The following is a 20856-nucleotide window of genomic DNA, read 5'->3' as shown; positions in this document are numbered from 1 at the left end:
TTAAAATAATCCCAGTGGGGAGAGTACGGTACTGGTATAGAAGAAACAAATATGTCACCAGCTGTTGAAACTGAGTGATGGGTAAATGGGGTACACTATAACTATTCCCTCTACTTTTCAGTATTTAAAAAATGTTGGCTGGGTACGGCGGCTCACGCCTATAATCCCAGCACTTTGGGAGGCTGAGGCAGGCGGATCACCTGAGGTCAAGAGTTCGAGACCAGCCTGGTCAACATGGCAAAACCTCGTCTCTACTAAAAATAAGAAAATTAGCCAGGCATGGTGGCAGGCGCCTGTAATCCCAGCTACTCAGAATTCTGAGGCAGGAGAATCGCTTGAACCCGGGAGGTAGAGGTTGCAGTGAGCCGAGATCATGCCATTGCACTCCAGCGTGGGCAACCGAGAGTGAAACTCTGTCTAAAAAAAAAAAAAAAGTTTCAGAATTAAAGACTTGGGGAAAAATAAACCTTTCCTGGCAATTCTGATGTAGCAGCCCATGGAGCTGTATTCAAGATTCATTGAAAGAACCCCCTTGAAGCCAGCTGTCCTCTCTTGCAGCATGATTTTAAAGGAAGCATGTTGATCAAGAACCCTTCATACCATCTTAAGGGTTCTAGTTTGCAAGTACAGGAAGAGCCCTTCCTATGGCAAAGGAAAGATCCCCTTAGTTGCAATTAACAGGTATCTTCCTGGAATTTAATCTTTAACTGATTACCCAAAGTCTCAACTGCTCTCTCTTCTCTTCCATAAGTGACAAGATATGGGGCTGAAATGCTTGCTGCTTACGTGATCAGTAGCCTGGAGAAGTAACAGAACATACACACGTTATAATACTGATTCTTGTGATTTCAAGGTGATGAAAACCTCTCTCTTTCTGGCCTCAAATTTCTCCTTCTGGACTCAAATCCCTTCAGTTTTCTATGGGAGGATACTTTAGGAGACCAAACCATAAAGAAAAACAAGTATGTGATTGTCAAAAAAACAAAAAAATTGACCGCTCCTCTTTCCGCTGCCCCAATCAGAAAGAGGAGCTGTGATGTGGTAGAGGGGCACATGGAGGGCTTCTGAGGGCTGGCAATGTTCTTTTTTTTTTTTTCACCTGAGTGGTAGTAACATAAGGTTTCATTTTACAATAGGTTATTAAACTCTACGATGAGTTTTGTGCACTTTTAAGGGTGTGTGTGTGTGTATTACGCCGTGTTTTAAAAACTAAAACAAAATGCTTCAGAACTTGAGAAAGGACTGGAAATGAGAGCAAAATCTGATTCTTTGAAATTCAAAGTTAGGAACTGAGTTAGCCTTAGAAAAACTACCAAACTCCCAGAAGTGAAAATGGGCAGAGGTTGTGAGGGTTTTTGAGCACTGTCCTAAAGCAAGTTCCATATAACTCTAGTTCCGGAGGATGTCATAGGAATAAGTTGGGAAATTCAGTCCACACACACAAAATGAAAGACTTAGGGGCAGGCAGCATTCCAAGCACCATGAACTTGATGGTCCTCGTCTAAAGTTAATTCGCTTTCTTTACGGTGGGACGACTCAGACCCCTTAATTTGCTACTGTGATCTGAATGTCTAAAAGGGGGAACAGGCTCTGCAATGCTCCTCAAAGTTGTAAGTCCCTGGTGTATCAGCCCCGGTGAATGCGCTGCCTCGGATTCGCTCAGCCTTGCCTCTCTCCAGGCCCTTGGCTTCTTGCTCATGGAGATCCTGGATGCTACTGGGCCACAGTCATGAATTCATCCCCTACTGCCGGTGGCTGACTTGGCCTTTCCTGGCGTGAGTCTGGGCACCAGCCTGGCCCCATTGTGTTCACTGAGGTGGAGACAGCAGCTGCCCCACCCTTGTCCAACCCAACTGGACCATGGAGGCCCTGGCACCTCCCACCATCTCCAGACTCAGCTGAAGTACCACCCAATGTGGCAGGTGACCTTGCTGCCCCTGCACCTGCACCACCTGAAGTCAAGGTGGAATGAACAGTATGGGAGGCGGGAGACAGGAAGGAGCCAGCAGACACATTTCTTTTTTTTTTTTTTCTTCTCTAGATGAAGGACTTTGAATCATGTTCTGTTCTTTATGGCCTGCTGGAAACATCTCACATGACTAAGCAGCCAGCCCAGTCTTTGGTGAAGCTGTGGCCAGCTCAGCCACACGACACCTTGTACTTGCTTCCCTCCTTGCCTGCCTCGCTTCCATTTTCCTTCCCTCTGTTGGCCTTGGGAGTGTGCCTCCTACGGTCTCAGAAAACAATACCCCGAAATGAAGGCCTCCCTCGGAAGCAAACATTTCTCTCTGACCTTCTCCTGCCCTCCTGTCTCTGGTCCCTTATTCTCCCCCAAGGCTAGCTATAAAAACTACAATCCCTCTTCCCCAAAAGCCTGCCCTAAAACCTAAAAATATTACTCTAACTTTCCTCTTTCTTTCTGTGTAAAATTGGCCATAGGAAATTATTTGACCTTTGTCTGATTGTAGGTCAGAAGACCCCCATCCAGAGAGAGTCCTGCGCCATATGAGGAAGGAAGGAATGCTGCGCAGAGAGGCCGAAAAGAATCTTGACAGACAGGCCTCACTGGGTTCCCCACTCAGTCTATCAGCATTAGATCAGGCTCTTTTGTCCATTCGTATTTCTACACGGCCATCCATACTTTGTTGAACTGAAGCCTAAAAATGGACAGTTTCTCCTGTATCTTTGGGTCTTCATTCTGAAGGTTCTTGTATCTCATAAAACCATGGTCAAATAAATTTGTGTATTTGTTTGCCTTTTCTCCTATTAATCTGCCTCTTTTTTTTTTTTTTTTTTTGAGATGGAGTTTCACTCTTGTTGCCCAGGCTGGAGTGCAGTGGTGCGATCTTGGCTCACTACAACCTCTGCCTCCTGGGTTCAAGCAATTCTCATGCCTCAGCCTCCCATGTAGCTAGGATTGCAGGCGTGAGCCACCATGCCCAACTAATTTTGTATTTTTAGTAGAGACGGGGCTTCACCATGTTGGTCGGGCTGGTCTGGAACTCCTGACCTCAGATGATCCGCCCTCCTTGTCCTCCCAAAGTGCTGGGATTACAGGCATGAGCCACTGCACCTGCCCAGCCTTAATCTGCCTCTTCTTGATGATTTTCAGTGAGCCTTCAGTGAGCCTTCAGTGAGCATGGGGAAGTCCCTATAACCTGCAACTAAAGCATTTAAATTTTGCCTCAGGCTCTGTTTTCTGGAGAACCAGAGCAACAACACGTTGAACCTGTTCTTGAAGGACCAGCTCAGGGCTGGCTTTCCATGGAGTCCACATTGGGAAATGGTGGTGTCGAGAACTCCTTTACTGGGACCTAAGCCTAGCCCTGCCATTGCCTCCTACCAGGGGTCCTGTTCATTCACACTCAACCCTCATCTCCAGGAAAAAAAGGCTGAATGAAACCCCAGCTCCTTTGAAGAACAGGAAGAGAGCATTGTGCATTTATTAAAACAACATATAACACAAACTCAGTTACCACCCCGTATGTCTGGGATAGGCACTGAAATACAGCACATCGTCCCTGTGAGTGCTACCCCATCCTCCTGCTCAGGAAAGGAAGTGGGCAGCTGTATCAACCTGGCTTCCTTCCCCTCTTTCTGACAATCGCAGGTCACCCAACGACCAGGCATTATTATACAAAAGTTCCTTTACAAAAAGCACCAAATTGGCATACATATACAAGTATATACAAAAATCACATTTTAAAAATGTACAAAATATTCCATTTTGCACCAATGTAGAAAAGTGTCCTGTGTGATTGTTTCAAGCACGTTTCCAATTCTGGTTCAGTGTCTGCTGGACGCAGCGGTGAGGGTCCTACCCTAGTCCCTGCTCTCTGAGCAGAGAGAAGACATTACCTCCCCATTGCCCCTCCAGGGGCCCCGACCCCTCCCACCCTGGGCCTGTCACCAAGGCCGCTGGGCCCCTCCCCACCCTCTCCAGTCTCTCTGCATCTGGGGGCCGCTCATTCATCCAGCTCCTTACTGGTGTCCTGAAATGAAGAAAAAGATACAGAGGCAAGGGGTGAGACAGGGACTCAGGAGGATCCAAGGCTTACCAAGCTACTGTTTATTCAAACAGGAGTTTGAATAAAACATCAAACTCCAATTCCTCCCAGTCTCTTCCTTTTAAAACCAAAATAGAATTTAGCTGCCCAAATATTATGGATTGTACATCAGTACAAAACTCCAAAAGACTACCTATAGTTTTCAACTGGATTGGAATTTAGTTTCAGTACCTGTGGTTTGAAAAATAACATTTGCAAGCATGTGCTAATTAGCAAATGTCCTTCCTATGCATCAGACACCGTGCTAAACGATTATCTTATTCACTCCCCACTACAATCTTTTGACGTCAGTACTGTTATACCCCCATACACAGATGAGTAGCCCAAGACTCAGAGAAATTGTGAGCTGCTGTGATTCAGAACCCAGGCTCCTAATCAAACTCTGCCAGGCTGGCAAACTCAGATGCCTACAAGGAGCCAGCAGATAACATGAATGAGTGAAGCAAGCGGGACTGATGGTGGCGGGGCTGGGCAAACTGGCAAGGGCATGTCCCATTTTTCTTTTCTTTTCTTTGTTTTTTTTTGAGACGGAGTTTCACTCTTTTGCCCAGGCTGGAGTGAAGTGGCGTGATCTCGGCTCACTGCAAGCTCCGTCCCCCTGGGGTTCTAGCGATTCTCCTGCCTCAGCCTCCCAAGTAGCTGGGATTACAGGTGCCCGTCACCACGCCTGGCTAATTTTTGTATTTTTAGTAGAGACGGGGTTTCACCATGTTGGCCAGGATGGTGTCAAACTCCTGACCTCAGGTGATCCGCCTGCCTCGGCCTCCCAAAGTGCTAGGATTACAGGCGTGAGCCACCATGCCAGCGTGTCCCCTTTAAAGGGGAGAGCCACTGCCCAGAGCCAGCACTCTGGGACTACAAGGAAGTTCAAGTCCAGCATTGTTTGCTTTTTCTAAACTTTCACAAGGTGAAAATGCAGATTCTTAGTTCAAATCTCCTTTTTCTTAACCCTTAAAAAAAAACCTAATTTTAAAAATGTTAGCAATTAATTTTTTCTTTTAAGAGACAGTGTAGTGTCCTCTGTTGCCAAGGCAAGAGTGCAGTGGTGCAATCATAGCTCACTGCAGCCTCTACCTCCTGGGCTCAAGCAATCCTCCAGCCTCAGCCTTCCGAGTAGCTAGGACTACAGATATGTACCACCACGCCTGGCTAATTTTTAAATTATTTTTGTAAAGACGAGGACTTGCTGTTGACCAGGCTGGTCCCAAACTCCAGGTCTCAAGCAATCCTCCCGCCTCAGCCTCCCAAAGTGCTGGGATTATAGGCACGTACCACAACACCCAGCCAGCAAGTAATTATTTATTTATTTATTTATTTTTTGAGATGGAGTCTCACTCTTGTCACCCAGGCTGGAGTGCAGTGGCACGATCTCGGCTCACTGCAACCTCCACCTCCCAGGTTCAAGCGATTCTCCTGCCTCAGCCTCCTAAGTAGCTGGGACTACAGGCGCCTGCCACCAAATTCAGCTAATTTTTTGTATGTTTAGTAGAGACAGGGTTTCACCATGTTGGCCAGGCTGGCCTTGGCCTCCCAAAGTGCTGGGATTACAGGCTCGAGCCACCATGCCTGTCCAGCAAGTAGTTTTGTTTGTTTGTTTTAATTTAAACACAGTGCTGGCCAAACAAAACACCTCAATGGGCCCAGCCTAGCTCATGAGCCCCTGTCTTTTCCCTCTGCTGTGCCATATTGCTTTCCATTTAAGAAGATCATTTAGATGTGAAATGGGAGCATTTTATTATGAATAGTTTGGGGTTTTTTTCTTTTCTAAGGGTAAAGAGAACAGGACTTTACCCTCAGTAGGGTTAAAGCACGTGCTGGGGACAGTTCTGAGTGTCATTGCCAATGTCTAACACAGTGCTTCACATACAGTAGGCACCTCAGGTTGTTGTGGAATGAGTGAAGGAACGAAGGAATGGAGGTAGATGAATTTCTTACCTTCTTCCTTCCCTTCTGTGGACTCTTCCTCTTCCTGATCTTCTTCTTCAATGAATTCTTCCTCTTCCTCATCTGTGACAAAAAACATTTGTGTTAGGATGGGGCCGGTTCCTTGAGGAGCTACTTGAAGAGGAACCAGGCAGGAGAGAGCAGGGTCTAAACCCCTTCCTGTGCCCAGTCGGGTCAAACGGCCACACAGCGACGGCAGTGGTCTGGGAGGGGATGGGCTTGCCAGACCCGCGCTGCACAGAGGCCCTGCTCCTGCAATCCCCCGCACTCCGTCCCAGGGAGCTGGGCTCAAGTCACTTCCTTGCTCCAGCAACAGCAGCTTCTATCACCTGCTCTGCCTGTGACCAGAGAGGGGACTCTGAGGAAGCGCACTCTGTGCTTCTGCACATCTCTCGGGTAGGCAGATAAACATCGCCTAAGGAGGAAAAACCTCCTCGATCCTCAGGGATCAGAGTCCTTGTCTTGAAGGAAGCTACTTAGCCTATGAGATCTGCTTGTTCAGCAGCCACTGTCCCATTTTCCTCATTCCTTAGCCTGTGGAGGGGAGGGGTGGACATGATGGGGAAGCACTTCTGGAGCCACCTCTGCTCCCTGAAGCTGAGCACCAGAGGGACAGTGACTGAGCTGCAACTCATGTCCCCACTTTTTTATCCTGAGATGTCACCGTCAAGCTTTAACAGGGAACATCTCCCTTCCCCGCTCCTCTCCCAAGCTACCTCCTTAACCTTTTGGGGCCCTGAAGGGGTCACCACAGAATCAGAACATTTGTCAAGAGTATCTTCAGGCCAGGCTTGGTCGCTCACACCTGTAATCCCAGCACTTTGGGAGGCTGAGGCGGTCAGATCACCTGAGGTCAGGAGTTCAAGACCTGCCTGGCCAACATGGTAAAACCCTGTCTCTACTAAAAATACAAAAAATTAGCTGGGTGTGGTGGCATGCACCTGTAATCCCAGCTACTTGGGAGGCTGAGGCAGGAGAATCTCTTGAACCCAGGAGGCAAAGGTTGCAGTGAGCTGAGATCACACCATTGCACTCCAGCCTGGGCGACAAGAGCAAAACTCCGTCTCAAAAAAAAAAAAAAAAAAAAATAGTATCTCCAAAATGACAACCAAAATTCCAGCCAAGTAACTGATATCAGAGTATAACCCAGGGAGTTCTGTTGTTTAATCATTGTCACAATAACTACATTTAATAGCAGTTGCTGAGTACTTACTATGTGCCAAGTAGTGTGCTCAGTGTTGAATCTGCATCGTCTTATAAAATCCTCACAAGAGTTTTGCAAGCCAAATGGCCCTCAGTAGAATTTGCACGGGCTACTTGCTAGCTGTGTGGCCTTGAACAAGTGGCTTACCCTCTCTGAGCTTTAAGTTCCCTCAACTACAAAATAGAGATGGTAACAGAACCTATCCCATGAAGTTGTGTTAAATGATAAAACTTATGTTAAGGGCTTAGCGCCTAGGACATACAGAATATTCAGTAACTGGTGACTGTTGGTACTCTCTTCATTTTACTTGTGGAGAAACTGAGGCTCAGGGAGATTATGAAGGCCAGTGCAGGACTTCACAATGTTATGTTCACACCATATGACCCACTCTTGAATATCTATTTCTTTCTTTTTTTTTTTTTTTGAGATGGAGTTTCACTCCTGTTGCCCAGGCTGGAGTGCAATGGCATGATCACAGCTTACTGCAACCTCCTCCTCCCGGATTCAAGCAATTCTGCTGCTTCAGCCTCCCGAGTTAGCTGGGATTACAGGCATGCACCACCATGCCCAGCTAATTTTGTATTTTTAGTAGAGATGGGGTTTCTCCATGTTGGTCAGGCTGGTCTGGAACTCCTGACCTCAGGTGATCCACCTGCCTTGGACCCCCAAAGTGCTGAGATTACAGGCGTGAGTCACTGTGCCTGGCCGACCCACTCTTGAATATCTTAGCTTAGGGAAGCTGACAGTGGAGCAGCTCACTACAGCAGTGGATGTCCCCAAGGCCATTGGTATCTCTGCTTTGGGATGTATTTTGTCCTTACCTATGAATGGGGTATATCTGGGGCTCTGAAAACAGACTTAGCACCAGCTACTGAAGGTTTGTAGGAGAGCGACACAGGAGGTTCCAAGAAGCTCTTCTCTTTCTCACGCCAGCCATTTACAGTTCTTCCTTGTTCCTTCATCATCCCCTTGTCCCCCAACCTCAGCTGGTCATTGGAGCACCACCTCTCAGACCAATGCAACAGTCAGCAATGTGGGATCTGCCCTCTCTTTCTCTGTTGCCTTTTAGCTGTGTTTCCCTTTTAGCTGTGTGACCTTTAGCAAAGTAACATATTTGCTTCCATTCAGTTTCTTCATTTCCTTTGTTATTTTCACCCTTATTATTGTTACGGTTGCATTGTTACAATTATTATAGGCACTCTATGGAAGAGTAATTATAAACAGAAATGAGGACATGATGTTGATCAATTAAGGTGCCTGGGTATCACAGGTGATAGCATTAAGAAACTGAAGCTAAGACTACCTTTAGGCAATAACTAGTACATCTTTAGGGCTCTACAGGACCTTTCTGCATTGATATCTGATTTTTTGCAACAGCACCATGAGTTGGTCATTATTAGAGGGCTCACTTCTAACCTGACTTTTTAAATTAGAAAATAAAACTCAGGCAGAAGGGGGCTTGCCAAAGGTCACACAGATAAACAAATGACAGAACCAGGATTTAAACTCAGGACTGTCTGATTCCAGAGGCCATATTATTTCTACTGCCCCAAGAGGCCTCCCTGCCATGGATCCATATGTAATTTATGAAGCAGGAATTCTGCACCAGGCACTGTGCTAGGCTCTGGGCTCATCTAGAAGTCGACTATATGAATTTTTTTTTTTTTTTTTTTTTTTTTGAGATGGAGTTTGGCTGGCTCTTTTGCCCAGGCTGGAGTGCAGTGGCACAATCTCGGCTCACTGCAACCTCTACCTCCTGGATTCAAGTGATTCTCCTGCCTCAGCTTCCCAAGTAGCTGGAATTACAGGCACATGCCATCACGTCTGGCTAATTTTTGTATTTTTAGTAGAGATGAGGTTTCACCACGTTGGTCAGGCTGGTCTCAAACTCCTGACCTCAAGTGATCCACCCACCTTGGCCTCCCAAAGTGCTGGGATTACAGGCATGAGCCACCACAGCCGGCCAGAAGTTGGCTATATGAGTTTGATTGATATTTGGGGATCTTTATTAGTGTATCTGCCTCCCCATGGGGCTCAGTGGGAGGGATGCTGGTTTCCAGGGGTCAGGCAGGCAAATAGACAAGTGGCATCACCACCTCCTTTACCTGTCCCAAAGTCAATGGCTCTCAGGGCGTCTGCTATGTGCTCTAAATCCAAAGTAAAGAAGTCCATGTTCTCAAAGCCCTGCTCTGTCTTCCCCAGCTGGCAGCCCTTGGAAGCTTCCACAATGCTGCAGGGGAGACAGAAAGAGAGGCAGGATGAGGTCTCTGGGGCTCAGTGCAGGGAGGAGAGGGCACATGCCTTGCCACGCCCAGGCCTTCTACCCAGAGGCTCCCCTGGAGGGATGGAGTATTTCCTCTCCAACCTCAAGCACAAGGAGTGGTCCAAAAAGTCAGGGATGCAAAGGGTCAGGGAAGCCAGCCTGGAGTGAGACCCTCCCAGCAGGCCTAATGCCCAGGATGAGGCTTCCTGGACAGAGGTCCTGGTGGGAACTAGGGGCTTGGATCATAGCCTCTAGGAAGACACTGACCTTTTGATGAGTTGCTTGGCAGTCTGCAGGGGGAGAGAGAACAAAGGATTAGGACTGCAGAAGAGGTAACCGCAGGAAATCAGCAAAACTAGTGAACTAGGTGTTGTAGGTAGATATTTGGTGCCATTCCCTAGCCCAGTTGTGACCTGCTCCCCACCCCAAACTGAGCAGAATCTGGAACTTTTCCCTCTTTCTGTGGTCTGTACAGGTCTTGGTCATCACCCTAGGACCCATTGTCTTGACAGGAAGCTTGGATTCTAGGGGTATCAATCCCAAAACTCCTAAACCCTGAACTCCCCAATCCTAACCACCTTTTCATACCTAATGTCTAGCACAAAGCCTGGCCCACAGTAGAAGCCTAGAACATTTTTATTGAACTGAACTATGAAGTCTTATAACTGAGCCTTTTCTGTCCTCCCCAACAAGCTCTTTGAGGGCAGGGCTGTGTCTGGTTTATCTCCTTGTCTTCCACCTCAGTGCCTGGCCTACAGTAGGGGCTCAATTAATAGTCTGTAGATGGGACACTGTATTTTGCAGCTTACAAAGTCATTTCATAAACATCCTCTTATTTGATCATCATAAAATCAGTAAGAGGAAGGTGGGGGGTGTTACATGCCCATTTGACAGATGAGGAAACAGGCTCACAGAGGTTTAAATGGCTTTTCCAAGGGCCCATGGGTGGTCAGTGGGGAAGCATAACTTGAAACTTAGAGCTGTAGAGTTGAACTGACCCCACCCAGACCCTTCTAGTCCTGCTCACCAAGAGGAAGGTGGCTCCCCCAGGCTCGTCCAGGGACTGGATGGCAGTCTCCACCAGCTTTGTGGACTTGTCCAGCTGCTCCTGGTACTGCTGGATGAGGGCCTCAATGAAGCTAAGCTTTTCCTCCTGCTCCTGCGTGATCCGCTGCAGCAACTCACTTTTCTTCTCATCCAGGATGGCATACAATGTGTCAAACTTCTGGCTCAGCTCTTCCTTTACCTGGTGACTGTTCTCCTGAGGACGGAAGTCTTGCGGTCACGTTCTGTAGGGTCCTTATTCCCTGCCCACTACACTGCCTTCCTAGGACAGTAGCAAGGAATCTAAAGCTAGAAGAGATCTCACTACATACATCCCCACACTACAGAAGATGAAACAAAGACTTAACAAGAAGAAAACACTCATCTGGCCTCACAGCTATTTAGTACACCAGTGATATTTGGAGGATGATGCCTTGAAAGACAGCTAGCCCCTTCTTCCAAAATAGAGGCTCTAGGGTCACATGACACAACATGTTCTTCCTTGTTCCTGCACCCTCCCCCTGTCCCCCAACCTCAGCTGGTCATTGGAGCATCACCTCTTAGACCAATGCAACAGTCACCCAATGTGGGATCTGCCCTGTCTTTCTCTGTTGCCTTTTTTTTTTTTTTTTTTTTTTTGAGATGGAGTCTCTCTCTGTTGCCCACGCTGGAGTGCAGTGGTGCGATCTTGGCTCACTGCAACCTCCACCTCCCAGGTTCAAGCGATTCTCCTGCCTCAGCCTCCCGAGTAGCTGGGATTATAGACACGCTACAACGCCTGGCTATTTTTTTGTATTTTTAGTAGAGATTGGGTTTCACCATGTTGGCCAGGATGGTCTCGATCTCCTGACCTCATGATCCACCCAGCTTGACCTCCCAAAGTGCTGGGATTACAGGCATGAGCCACTGCGCCCAGCTCTCTGTTGCCTTTTAGCTGTGTTTCCCTTTTAGCTGTGTGACCTTCAACAAATTAACGTTTCCTGGGCCTCCCATATGTCCCAGGTCACACTCTTCCCTCCCTTTCAGGACCAAGACTGGATTCGGGAAGCTCTGCATCATTTGGTCCTAGGGGAGGTGGAAAAACGGCTCCTTTCCTAGCACCCTCCTCAACTGAAGCTCCCTTCTCTCTATGTTCTTTTCTATAAAATGGGTGTGACAATAGCATCTCATCAGACCGGGAGCCTCTCATGGGTGATCACAATGTTCCCCTCCTTCCTACCCTTCGCCCAACTCTTCATCCACTAGCAATTATGATGACCCCTTCCCCTCATCTCATCTCCAGATCCCTACCCCAAGTGAACAAGGAAAATCGTGGAAGCTTTTTTCAGGGATAGAAAAGTTCCCTTCTGCCCTCAACAGTCTCACTACTCAACATGTGGTCTGTGGACCCAGCAGCTTGGGCAAATCCTGGGAACTGGCTAGAAATGCAGCTCTTATGCCTCATTCCAAACCAACTGAATCAAAACCTGAATTTCAACATGATCCCAGCATAATTTTCACGCACTTCAAAGTTTGGGAAGTGTTGGTCTACAGCACGCTGAAGAACTGTGCTCTGAAAACAATTTGTGCTGAATAAATACTGAGAATTATTGATGGGACACTCCCTGAGCTCAGGGACCATGTCTGTCTGGTTCACTCCTCCATCCCCCACATCTTGGGTGGGGCCGGACACACAGCTGTGCTTAAGAAGCATTTGTTGAGAGACTGGATGAATGGATTAGTCCCTCCCCTGCCATCCCTGCTTGACCACCCCAGGCTCCAGGCCCCAACTTTTAGCCACAACCTATGGGTGAGCCTTCCCCAGAGACCAGGCTGCCCTGGAAAGCTCCAAATCCCCAGGCAGGACTATTCTGTTCCCTCACCTTGGTCACTCGACGGGAATCCTCCAGCTGAGTGATGATGGTCTGCACACGGTCATTCCCCGCCACCAGCATGGAGATACAGTTATTCAGTTCAGTCTAGATGGGGGTGTGGGGGTCAGGAGAGGAGAGACACAAATAGCCTCAGGGCCTACCCACTGGGGCATGGCAGCAACATGGCTCCCTCCCTCCCCTCTCTGCTAGAAAGAGCCTCCAGTAGGGATCTGGCCCCTCTTTCGGGTATAGCTCAACTCCAGAGTAGAGGATATTAGAAAGACACTGCATCACTTATTTTACAGGTGAGGCCAACAGCAGGCAAGTGAGCTGCCCAAAACACACAGCAAGGAACTGACAGAGGAGGGGCTTGTTTCTAAGAAAGAAGGGACAAAAAAAGAAATAGAGCTGGAGACGTCTAGAAGAGAGAAACCTAGAGAAGAGTGGGGAGTAGGGAAGAGAGAGTACGGAAAGGGGGTGGCTACGGCTTACTGCACGGACAGGGTGGTGGGCCCCCACAGGCCCAGGGACCCAGGGAGAAGGCTCTAAGCTGCCTCCTGCTGTGGGGGAATGTGAAGTCTTGGAGAAGAGGTGAGAGGCACAGGAAGAGGTGTCTGGGGGATGGAGAAGCCGTGGCCTGAGAGGACCCCAGTGGCCTGGCTGGGGCGTCTGACCGCTCCCCTGTGGCCACACCCAGGTGCTCTCGAGTGGCTCTAAGTATAACCATGAGCTCAGCTGCCTCCCCCAGGAAGGCCAGGGCTGCTGTCCCTGTGGCCTGGGAAGTCCCTCCAGAGAGACTATTCCTGAAAGGCCAGATCAGCAGATCTACAGGGATCAAATCTGCCTCCTGAATCATCAGGCCGTGCCCAGCAGGCCCAGGCTGGGGGTAAAAGTGGCTGGAGACAGTACCTTTTGTCCCTGGAAGACACTCTGCAATGGGGCCACCTCGCAGGCCTTGTGGATCCCAAACACCTTGCACATGGAGCAGGTGGGCACCTCACACGTGAGACAGTAGATGTTGATTTTCTCATCTTCGTGCTCCTTGCACATGGGGTGACTGCCCTTCTGCAGCGGCCGACTGCAGTGGAGAACAGTCACAAGTCATGGGGGTCCTGTGTCCCTGCATCCCCCTCCCCAGCTCCAATGCACCAGTCGCAGTTACTGGGGAGGCTGAGGCAGGAGGATTGCTCAGCCCAGGAATTCGAGGCTGCAGTGTGTCTGTGAATCTCCAGATTTATGCCCTGGGCCCTCAGGGTTTGGCTGCCCTAAAATCTTTCATCTTCTGGGGACCAAGGACTTGGGAAGCCAATGACACCAAATCTGTCCCCACATCCTAAGAGGGAGTTAGCCTGAGGCTCTGCCAGTGCCAAGGACACAGAAAGGGCCATAGAATTACAGAGTCAGACCTGGAGATGTTTTAGAGAAGAGGAAACTGGGCTCCAGAAAAGTGAATTGACTCATCCAAGGTCATACAGCAAGTAAGGGCAGAGGAGGCTAGAGTTCAGTTGCTCTAATTATAGTCACCTTAGCTTTGGTTACTGCAGGCTGGGCTCTGAGCTAAGAAATTTATACTGATGGCCTCATTTAATTCTATATTTAATCTACCAGACTGTAACCTCCATCAAGGTAGGGAAACTTGCCTGTTTTCTTCACCCCTGTGCCTGCACTGTACAGTGCCTGGCATAGAGGAGGTGGTAATTAAACAAAGGTAGAAAGAATAAATCAATAAGGCTGGGCGCAGTGGCTCACGCCTGTAATCCCAGCACTTTGGGAGGCTGAGGTGGGAGGGTCACCTGAGGTCAGGAGTTCAAGACCAGCTTGACCAATATGATGAAACCCCGTCTCTACTAAAAACGCAAAAAAATTAACCAGGCATGGTGGCATGCACCTGTAATCCCAGCTACTCGGGAGGCTGAGGCAGGAGAATCACTTGAACCCAGGAGGCAGAGGTTGCGGTGAGCCGAGATGGCACCATTGCACTCCAGCCTGGGCAACAAGAGCAAAACTCCGTCTCAAAAAAAAAAAAAAAAAAAGAAAGAATGAATCAATAACTAGCATAGGAATCAATAATATTCACCATCTTGAATTTATTAACATTCTCCATAAGAAAACAATTTTTTTAAAAAAGAATATTCACCACAGAGTCAGTCATACCCTCTCTCTTTCTCTTAGCTTCACCACTTTCTAGCTGTATGGCCTTGGATAAACCTCTGACCCTCTCTGAGCCATGAGGTTGCCCCTGAGGCTCAGAGAAGGAGCAGTGTGTATGCCCCATGTCATGGTGACTGGTGAGCGGGTAGCCCAAGGCTGTCCAACAGCCCAGCACAAGCCTGACTTCTAGTCCAGAGATTCTTTCAAAGGCCCAAGTCTCTTCCTCTACTTTCTCCCCTAACACATATGCTTAGAACTACCTTTCTTCCTTGAGACCTCCGACCTGTTATTTGTGCTTCTCTTGGGACATCAGTCATTTCCTAACCTAGATTCATTGGGGCTTGGGGGGGATTTTTTTGTTGTTGTGTTGTTTTGTTTTGATTTTTTGCCCAGGCTGGAGTGCAGTGGTGAGATCTTAGCTCACTGGAAACTCCGCCTCCTGAGTTTCTGATGCCTCAGCCTCCTGAGTAGCTGAGATTACAGACGTGCACCACCATGCCCAGCTAATTTTTGTATTTTTTAGTAGAGATGGGGTTTCACCATGTTGGGCAGGCTGGTCTCAAACTCCTGGCCTCATGTGATCCACCCACCTCAGCCTCCCAAAGTGCTGGGATTACAGGCGTGATCCACTGCACCCAGCCTTTGTTTGTTTGTTTGTTTTGAGACAGGGTCTCACCATATTGTCCAGGCTGGAGTGCAGCAGCGATTCACAGACACACTGCAGCCTCGAACTCCTGGGCTGAGCAATCCTCCTACCTCAGTCTCCCCAGTAGCTGCAACTGGTGCATACCACCATGCCTGGTGTAGATTCGATTTTTTGAGTCTTCTGTCTCCGGCTAGACTATACACTCATTGAAAGCCAACACTACCTTCGATTCCCAGCCCCAAACAGAACAGGCATCTTGCAAATGTCAAATGGTGACTGTTCCCATCAGTGTCAATGCCTCACCTCCAAACAGCCTTACATGACTGATCACACCCTGGGCTCTATTGTCCTCTCAAGTTCTTAAATAAGCCCCTTTCCAGGCTTGTCTTTTTGCATATTTTACCCCAGGGTCCCTATGCTGGCAGGGGTCTGCCATTGCCACCTGCCTCCATCCCCTGATAAAGGGATGGCAGGGAGTGCAGAGGTGAGGCAAGAGCCTGAGGGTCTGGTTCATGTGCCCGCAGCCCTCCCAAATGCCCACCCTCCCAAGCTCAGACTTTGGCATCGGGGTTCATATCCAGATTGTTCTTTTACATTCATTTTTGTGATTTTGGACAAGTGATTTCACCTCTCTTGCCTGTGGGATTCCTCCCAGAACTACTGCAATCATGGTAGAAATTGTCTATAATGAATGTGGAGTGCCCAGCACAGAGCAGACCCTCAATACAGGGCAGCTGTCATTGTCATTCAACTATGCGGAAAGGCCTCAAAGGTTCACATACAACATGCTCTTCATAGGTCGGCACTGGGTAGGCTAACACTGGTGTGGAATTGATTTTATTATTCCTTATGATCAACAATATGTTTGCATTTTGTAGTGTTGTGCTCTAGCAACATGAGAGGCAATCTAGCTCAGCAATTAAGAATATTCACCGGCCGGCCAGGCACGGTGGCCCACGCCTGTAATGCCAGAACTTTGGGAGGCCAAGGCGGGTGCATTACCTGAGGTCAGAAGTTCAAGACCAGCCCGGCCAACGTGGTGAAACCCTGTCTCTACAAAAAATACAAAAATTAGCTGGGTGTGGTGGTGCACGTCTGTAATCCCAGCACTTTGGGAGGCTGAGGCAGGCAGATCACCTGAGGTCAGGAGTTTGAGACCAGCCTGGCCAACATGGTGAAACCCTGTCTCTACTAAAAATATAATAATTAGCTGGGCACGTTGGCACGCATCTGTAGTCCCTGCTACTCGGGAAGCTGAGGCAGGGGAATCACTTGAACCGAGGAGGTGGAGGTTGCAGTGAGCCAAGATCGTACCACTGCCCTCTAGCCTGGGCAACAGACCAAGACTCTGCCTCAAAAAAAAAATAATAATAATAATAAATATTCTCACACCCTCTCTCTCTTAGCTCTACTACCACTTGCTAGCTGTGTGGCCTTGGACAAATCTCTGATCCTCTCTGAGCTTCCATTTCCTTATGGTAAAATGGAGACAGGAATGCCTTCCCGGGTTACTATGAGAAGCAGATAGGAAAAATGCCTGAAAGTACTTAGAACAGCGCCTGCACACAATAGGTACCCAATAAATGGTTGATACATTAACCATTTTCCATTAATATCTTATTTGACAGCCACAATAACAGATCTTACTGTTTCTGTTTGCAGACAGAGGAAATGAAGCTCTAAAGGCTTACCCAACATGGTACAGTACATTAGTCACAGAGGCTGACTAGCAAGCACAGTTCCCCGGGCCAGGGTTTTTTCACCTGAGATCTGGTCTGTCACCTTCCCTTGGGCTGGGCACTGCCTGCAGGCAGATGCCTTGGTGAAGGCTTTGGACCTTAAAGGCTGTGAGGTCAGCACTCCTGGAGTCTTACCAGGATGTCCTGATTTGTAAAGATCTTTCCTGGAGCTGTGTCTCTCCCAAATTTTTGTGTTGTGTTGTGTTGTGTTGTGTGTGTGTGTGTGTGTGTGTGTGTGTGTGTGTGTGTGTTTAGATGGAGTCTCACTCTGTCACCCAGGCTGGAGTGCAGTGGCACGATCTCTGCTCACTACAACCTCCGCCTCCCTTGTTCAAGCAATTCTCTTGCCTCAGCCTCCTAAGTAGCTGGGATGACAGGCACGCGCCACCACGCCCGGCTAATTTTTGTATTTTTAGTAGAGACGGGGTTTCGCCATGTTGGCCAGTCTGGTCTCTAACTCCTGACCTCGAATGATCCACACACCTTGGCCTCCCAAAGTGCTGGGATTACAGGTGTGAGCCACCGCACCCGGCCTCTCAGTGTTTTTGTCTGTTTGAGGGATGGTCTCACTGTCACCCAGGCTGGAGTGCAGTAGCACAATCATGGCTCTGCAGCCTTGACCTCCCTGGCTCAACAATTCTCCTGAAGAGCTGGGACTACAGGCATGCCCCACCACGCCCAGCTAGTTTTTAAACTTTGTAGAAACAGGGTCTCACTATGTTGCCCTGACTTGTCTTGAACTCCTGGCCTCAAACAATCATCCCACCTTGGCCTCCCAGGGTGTTGGGATTATGGGCATGAGCACCATGCCTGGCCCTCTCTCCCCAGTTTGAGGCCAACCCTTCACAACCTCCACCACTCACACATTCTGCCTATGAATGAGCTGCTATTTTATTAGCAGGAAGACTCAGAGCTAGATTGACTGGGTCAACTCCCAGCTCTTTCACTTCCCAGCTGGGAAACCTTAGCTAATTGACTTCACTTCTTGAGCCTCGGTTTCCTCATCTGTGAAATGAGGATAATAAAGTCATGCCTGATTCACAGAGTTATTGGGAGGTACTTAGATGAAGCATTCCCAGTGCCTGACGCTGTTCCTCGTGGCACACGAGAGAGTAGCTGTTGCTATCCTTATAGACAACCTGGCTGTTTCTCACCGGCCACTTTCTCTGCTGACCAGAGCCACTTGGCTGGCCCCAGGGCCTTTCTCTCCCTCTCACATCTCATCTTTCCCCCAGTCTCTGTCTTGGTATTGCCTGGAAGGGCAGCCTAATGTCTGGGCCCCTTCCCATCCGCTGAGCAATCCTGAGAGCTGGGTTGGGGTGTATGGGTCTCCAGGCCTGTCTCTGAATGGCTTGTGTAGCTAGTCCAGCTAGAGGCCTGGATCCTGAGCAGATGAAGGAGGGGGAAGGAGCTTGGGGGATCTAGGCACAGCATGGCTGGGAAGGAGGGCGGACCCCCAGCAGGCACGAGAACCGACCTGGAGCACTCCTGTTTGTAGATGTCGATGATGTTCTCCACCAGCAGGTTCCTCTGCAGGCCGTACACTCCGTGACGATCCATGATCACCTCGTGGCGGCAGGTGGGGCAGCGGAAACGGCCTCCAGACATGGACACTGAGCTGCCCCGGCTGGTCCAGTAGGGATTTGCAGCCTGCAGGTGGCAAAGGTCAAGGTGAGGCCTGGGCTCCCTCCTCAGCCCTTCTCCTTTCTAATCTCCTCTTATCCTTTCCTCTGCCTATCCCAACCACCCCGGTCAAACCTAACAACCTGGAGCTCCGCAGACTGTGATGAGAACCAGTCCTCACACAGAGAGCACCTGAGAAGCAGCTAAGCAATCGTCAGGATGGGGAGGCAGGAGACCTGGGTTCAAGTCATGTTTATTCTCTGAGTGATTTTGGGCAAGCAACCTTATCTGTGTAGGCCTCAGTTTGCCCACTTATGAAATAGGTATTACAATGAGAGCAAGCTCCTAAGGCTGCTACTTTAAAGATAATACCATGAAAGAACATTTTGTAAAGTGTCCATGGGGAACCTCGCATCCTGCCTCCCAGCCAGGACACCTACCCCCTTCCTTTCTCGGGGAGTTGGAGCCCCTTCTGCCCCCATATTGTACGGAACAGCCTCAAAAGGGAAGATGCCTCTACTGCCCACTGCCTCCCTGATACCCTCCTCCCAAAGCTCTGGGCCTCTTGCCACCAGGACCTGGCTCCAGCCCTAGGGGTCTGGTTTCTCTCTCCTGTCCCTGCCTCCCCTGCTTATCACTTGAGGCATTTGACTCTTGATTGGAGAGTCAACAGCAGTGCTCAGGGCAGGGGTGGGGGAACTGTGGGCAGGGCAGGGAGGGGAAACATGTGTTATGGAGAAGAACCGCAGCAGCCAGAGCCGCCTCCCAGCCCCCTCTCAGCCCTGTCCAGAGGCCTCTGCAGGGGTTCACTTCCAAGGGGAAAGAGCCTGTCCAGGTTGGAAGTCTAAGGGAGAAGAAGGGTTTCATCACAGGGAAGCCAAGTAGCCACCTGGGGCCCCCGGATGAAGCTGCACCCGGCACTTACCTGGAAGATGTCATTGGCACACTTCCGGCACAGGTTGTGCTGGCACGGCAAGATGACCACTGGCTTGGTAAACATCTCCAGGCAGATAGGGCAGATCAGCTGCTTCTCCAAGTTCTCCATGGGATTCCCATCCTGGATCAGGCTCGACTTATAATCCATTCTGTGGGCAGGAATGAGAGCCACGCCTAGCTGCCTCCTCTACTAACTTTGCTCTAAGTAGACCTGGGGGTCTTGCCTTTGTCACGAAACACCAGGTCGGATCCCGTTGGCTTCCTTCTCCTGGTGCCCGAATTCTGTCTTGGTCTGAGGCCCCTCTGATATTTATAGCTAGATCTTGGTCACATGAGCCCCAGGAGGGGACCAGCTGAGCATTCCGATGCCAAGCGGCTGGTGGGGCTTGAGTTTCCTCCAGGCCTGAAAGACTGGCCCTCTCAAATCACATGCAGGGATGAGCAATCACTGTTCTGCTGGGACGGGGGTCATAAACAAGAACAGCCTGTTCAGAGGCAGGCTTAGGGCAAGACTGGGTACCCAGAGTTTCCTCCAGAAATTGGTCTCCCCCCGGCACCAGGCTAGTGGGTCAGGGATGGCACCCAGCAAGTGAGCCACGGGGATTCAAGGGGTTAATAGCCAATGCTATGATGAAAATGTTCGATGAATGAATTTTATTCATTCATCAGACATTTTTCTGAGTACTAGTATACATCAGGCAACTAGTATACATCACAACGTGACAGATGGATGAGTGATCTGTTTCCCTGCCCTGAGAAACTCACAGCCCAGGAAGGGAAATAGAAAGGATTGTGCAGTGGCGCAATCTCTGCTCACTGCAACCTCTGCTTCCCAGGTTGAAGTGAGTCTCCTCCTTCAGCCTCCCAACCTCAACCCCCTCCCAGCCCCGCTCAACCCCTCACTGACCTAAATCAATTCCATCCCCTCCTCTGGAGCCCTGGGCAGCTCCTAGATGGAAGGGTCGGGCAGCCCCTCTCTCTGAGCCCATCCCTCTGCCTCAGACTTCAGCACAACATTTTGCTGGAGATGATGGAGACCCCCACCCCAGCCAGCCCATCCTCCATCCCTCGGCCACTTATTTCACTTAGTGCTGAAAAGCCTCCTTTGAAACACAGTCCAGTCCCCTCATCTTATAGATTTTGAAATAGGACCAGAGAAGAAAAGGATTATATTCAAAGTCAGTTGGAAGGTAAGTGGCAGCCGGGCGTGGTGTCTCACACCTGTAATCCCAGCACTTTGGGAGGCTGAGGCAGGTGGATCACTTGAGGTCAGGAGTTCAAGACTAGCCTGGCCAACATGGTAAAACCCTGTCTCTACTAAAAACACAAAACTTAGCTGGGTGTGGTGGTGCATGCCTGTAATCCCAACTACTCAGGAGGCTGAAG

General features: G+C 49.3%; 1 protein-coding gene across 1 annotated transcript; it reads right to left on the bottom strand.

Moving 5' to 3' along the window:
- Positions 1–3409: 3409 nt before the first annotated feature.
- Positions 3410–19918, bottom strand: TRIM63 (tripartite motif containing 63). Its single transcript, XM_524625.9, has 9 exons — positions 19460–19918; positions 18389–18561; positions 13285–13453; positions 12385–12480; positions 10506–10739; positions 9746–9768; positions 9321–9445; positions 6003–6074; positions 3410–3992 (listed from the first exon to the last, which is right to left on the bottom strand). Exons 1-9 carry the CDS (start codon positions 19616–19618, stop codon positions 3982–3984), a joined length of 1062 nt encoding a protein of 353 aa, XP_524625.1. The 5' UTR covers positions 19619–19918; the 3' UTR covers positions 3410–3981.
- Between the last annotated feature and the right edge of the window lie 938 nt (positions 19919–20856).

The sequence above is a fragment of the Pan troglodytes genome, chromosome 1 (assembly GCF_028858775.2).
Source record: "Pan troglodytes isolate AG18354 chromosome 1, NHGRI_mPanTro3-v2.0_pri, whole genome shotgun sequence".
NCBI classification, from domain to species: domain Eukaryota; kingdom Metazoa; phylum Chordata; class Mammalia; order Primates; family Hominidae; genus Pan; species Pan troglodytes.
The sequence above is the reverse complement of the archived record's forward strand: the minus strand, read 5'-3'. Positions and strand labels throughout refer to the sequence as shown.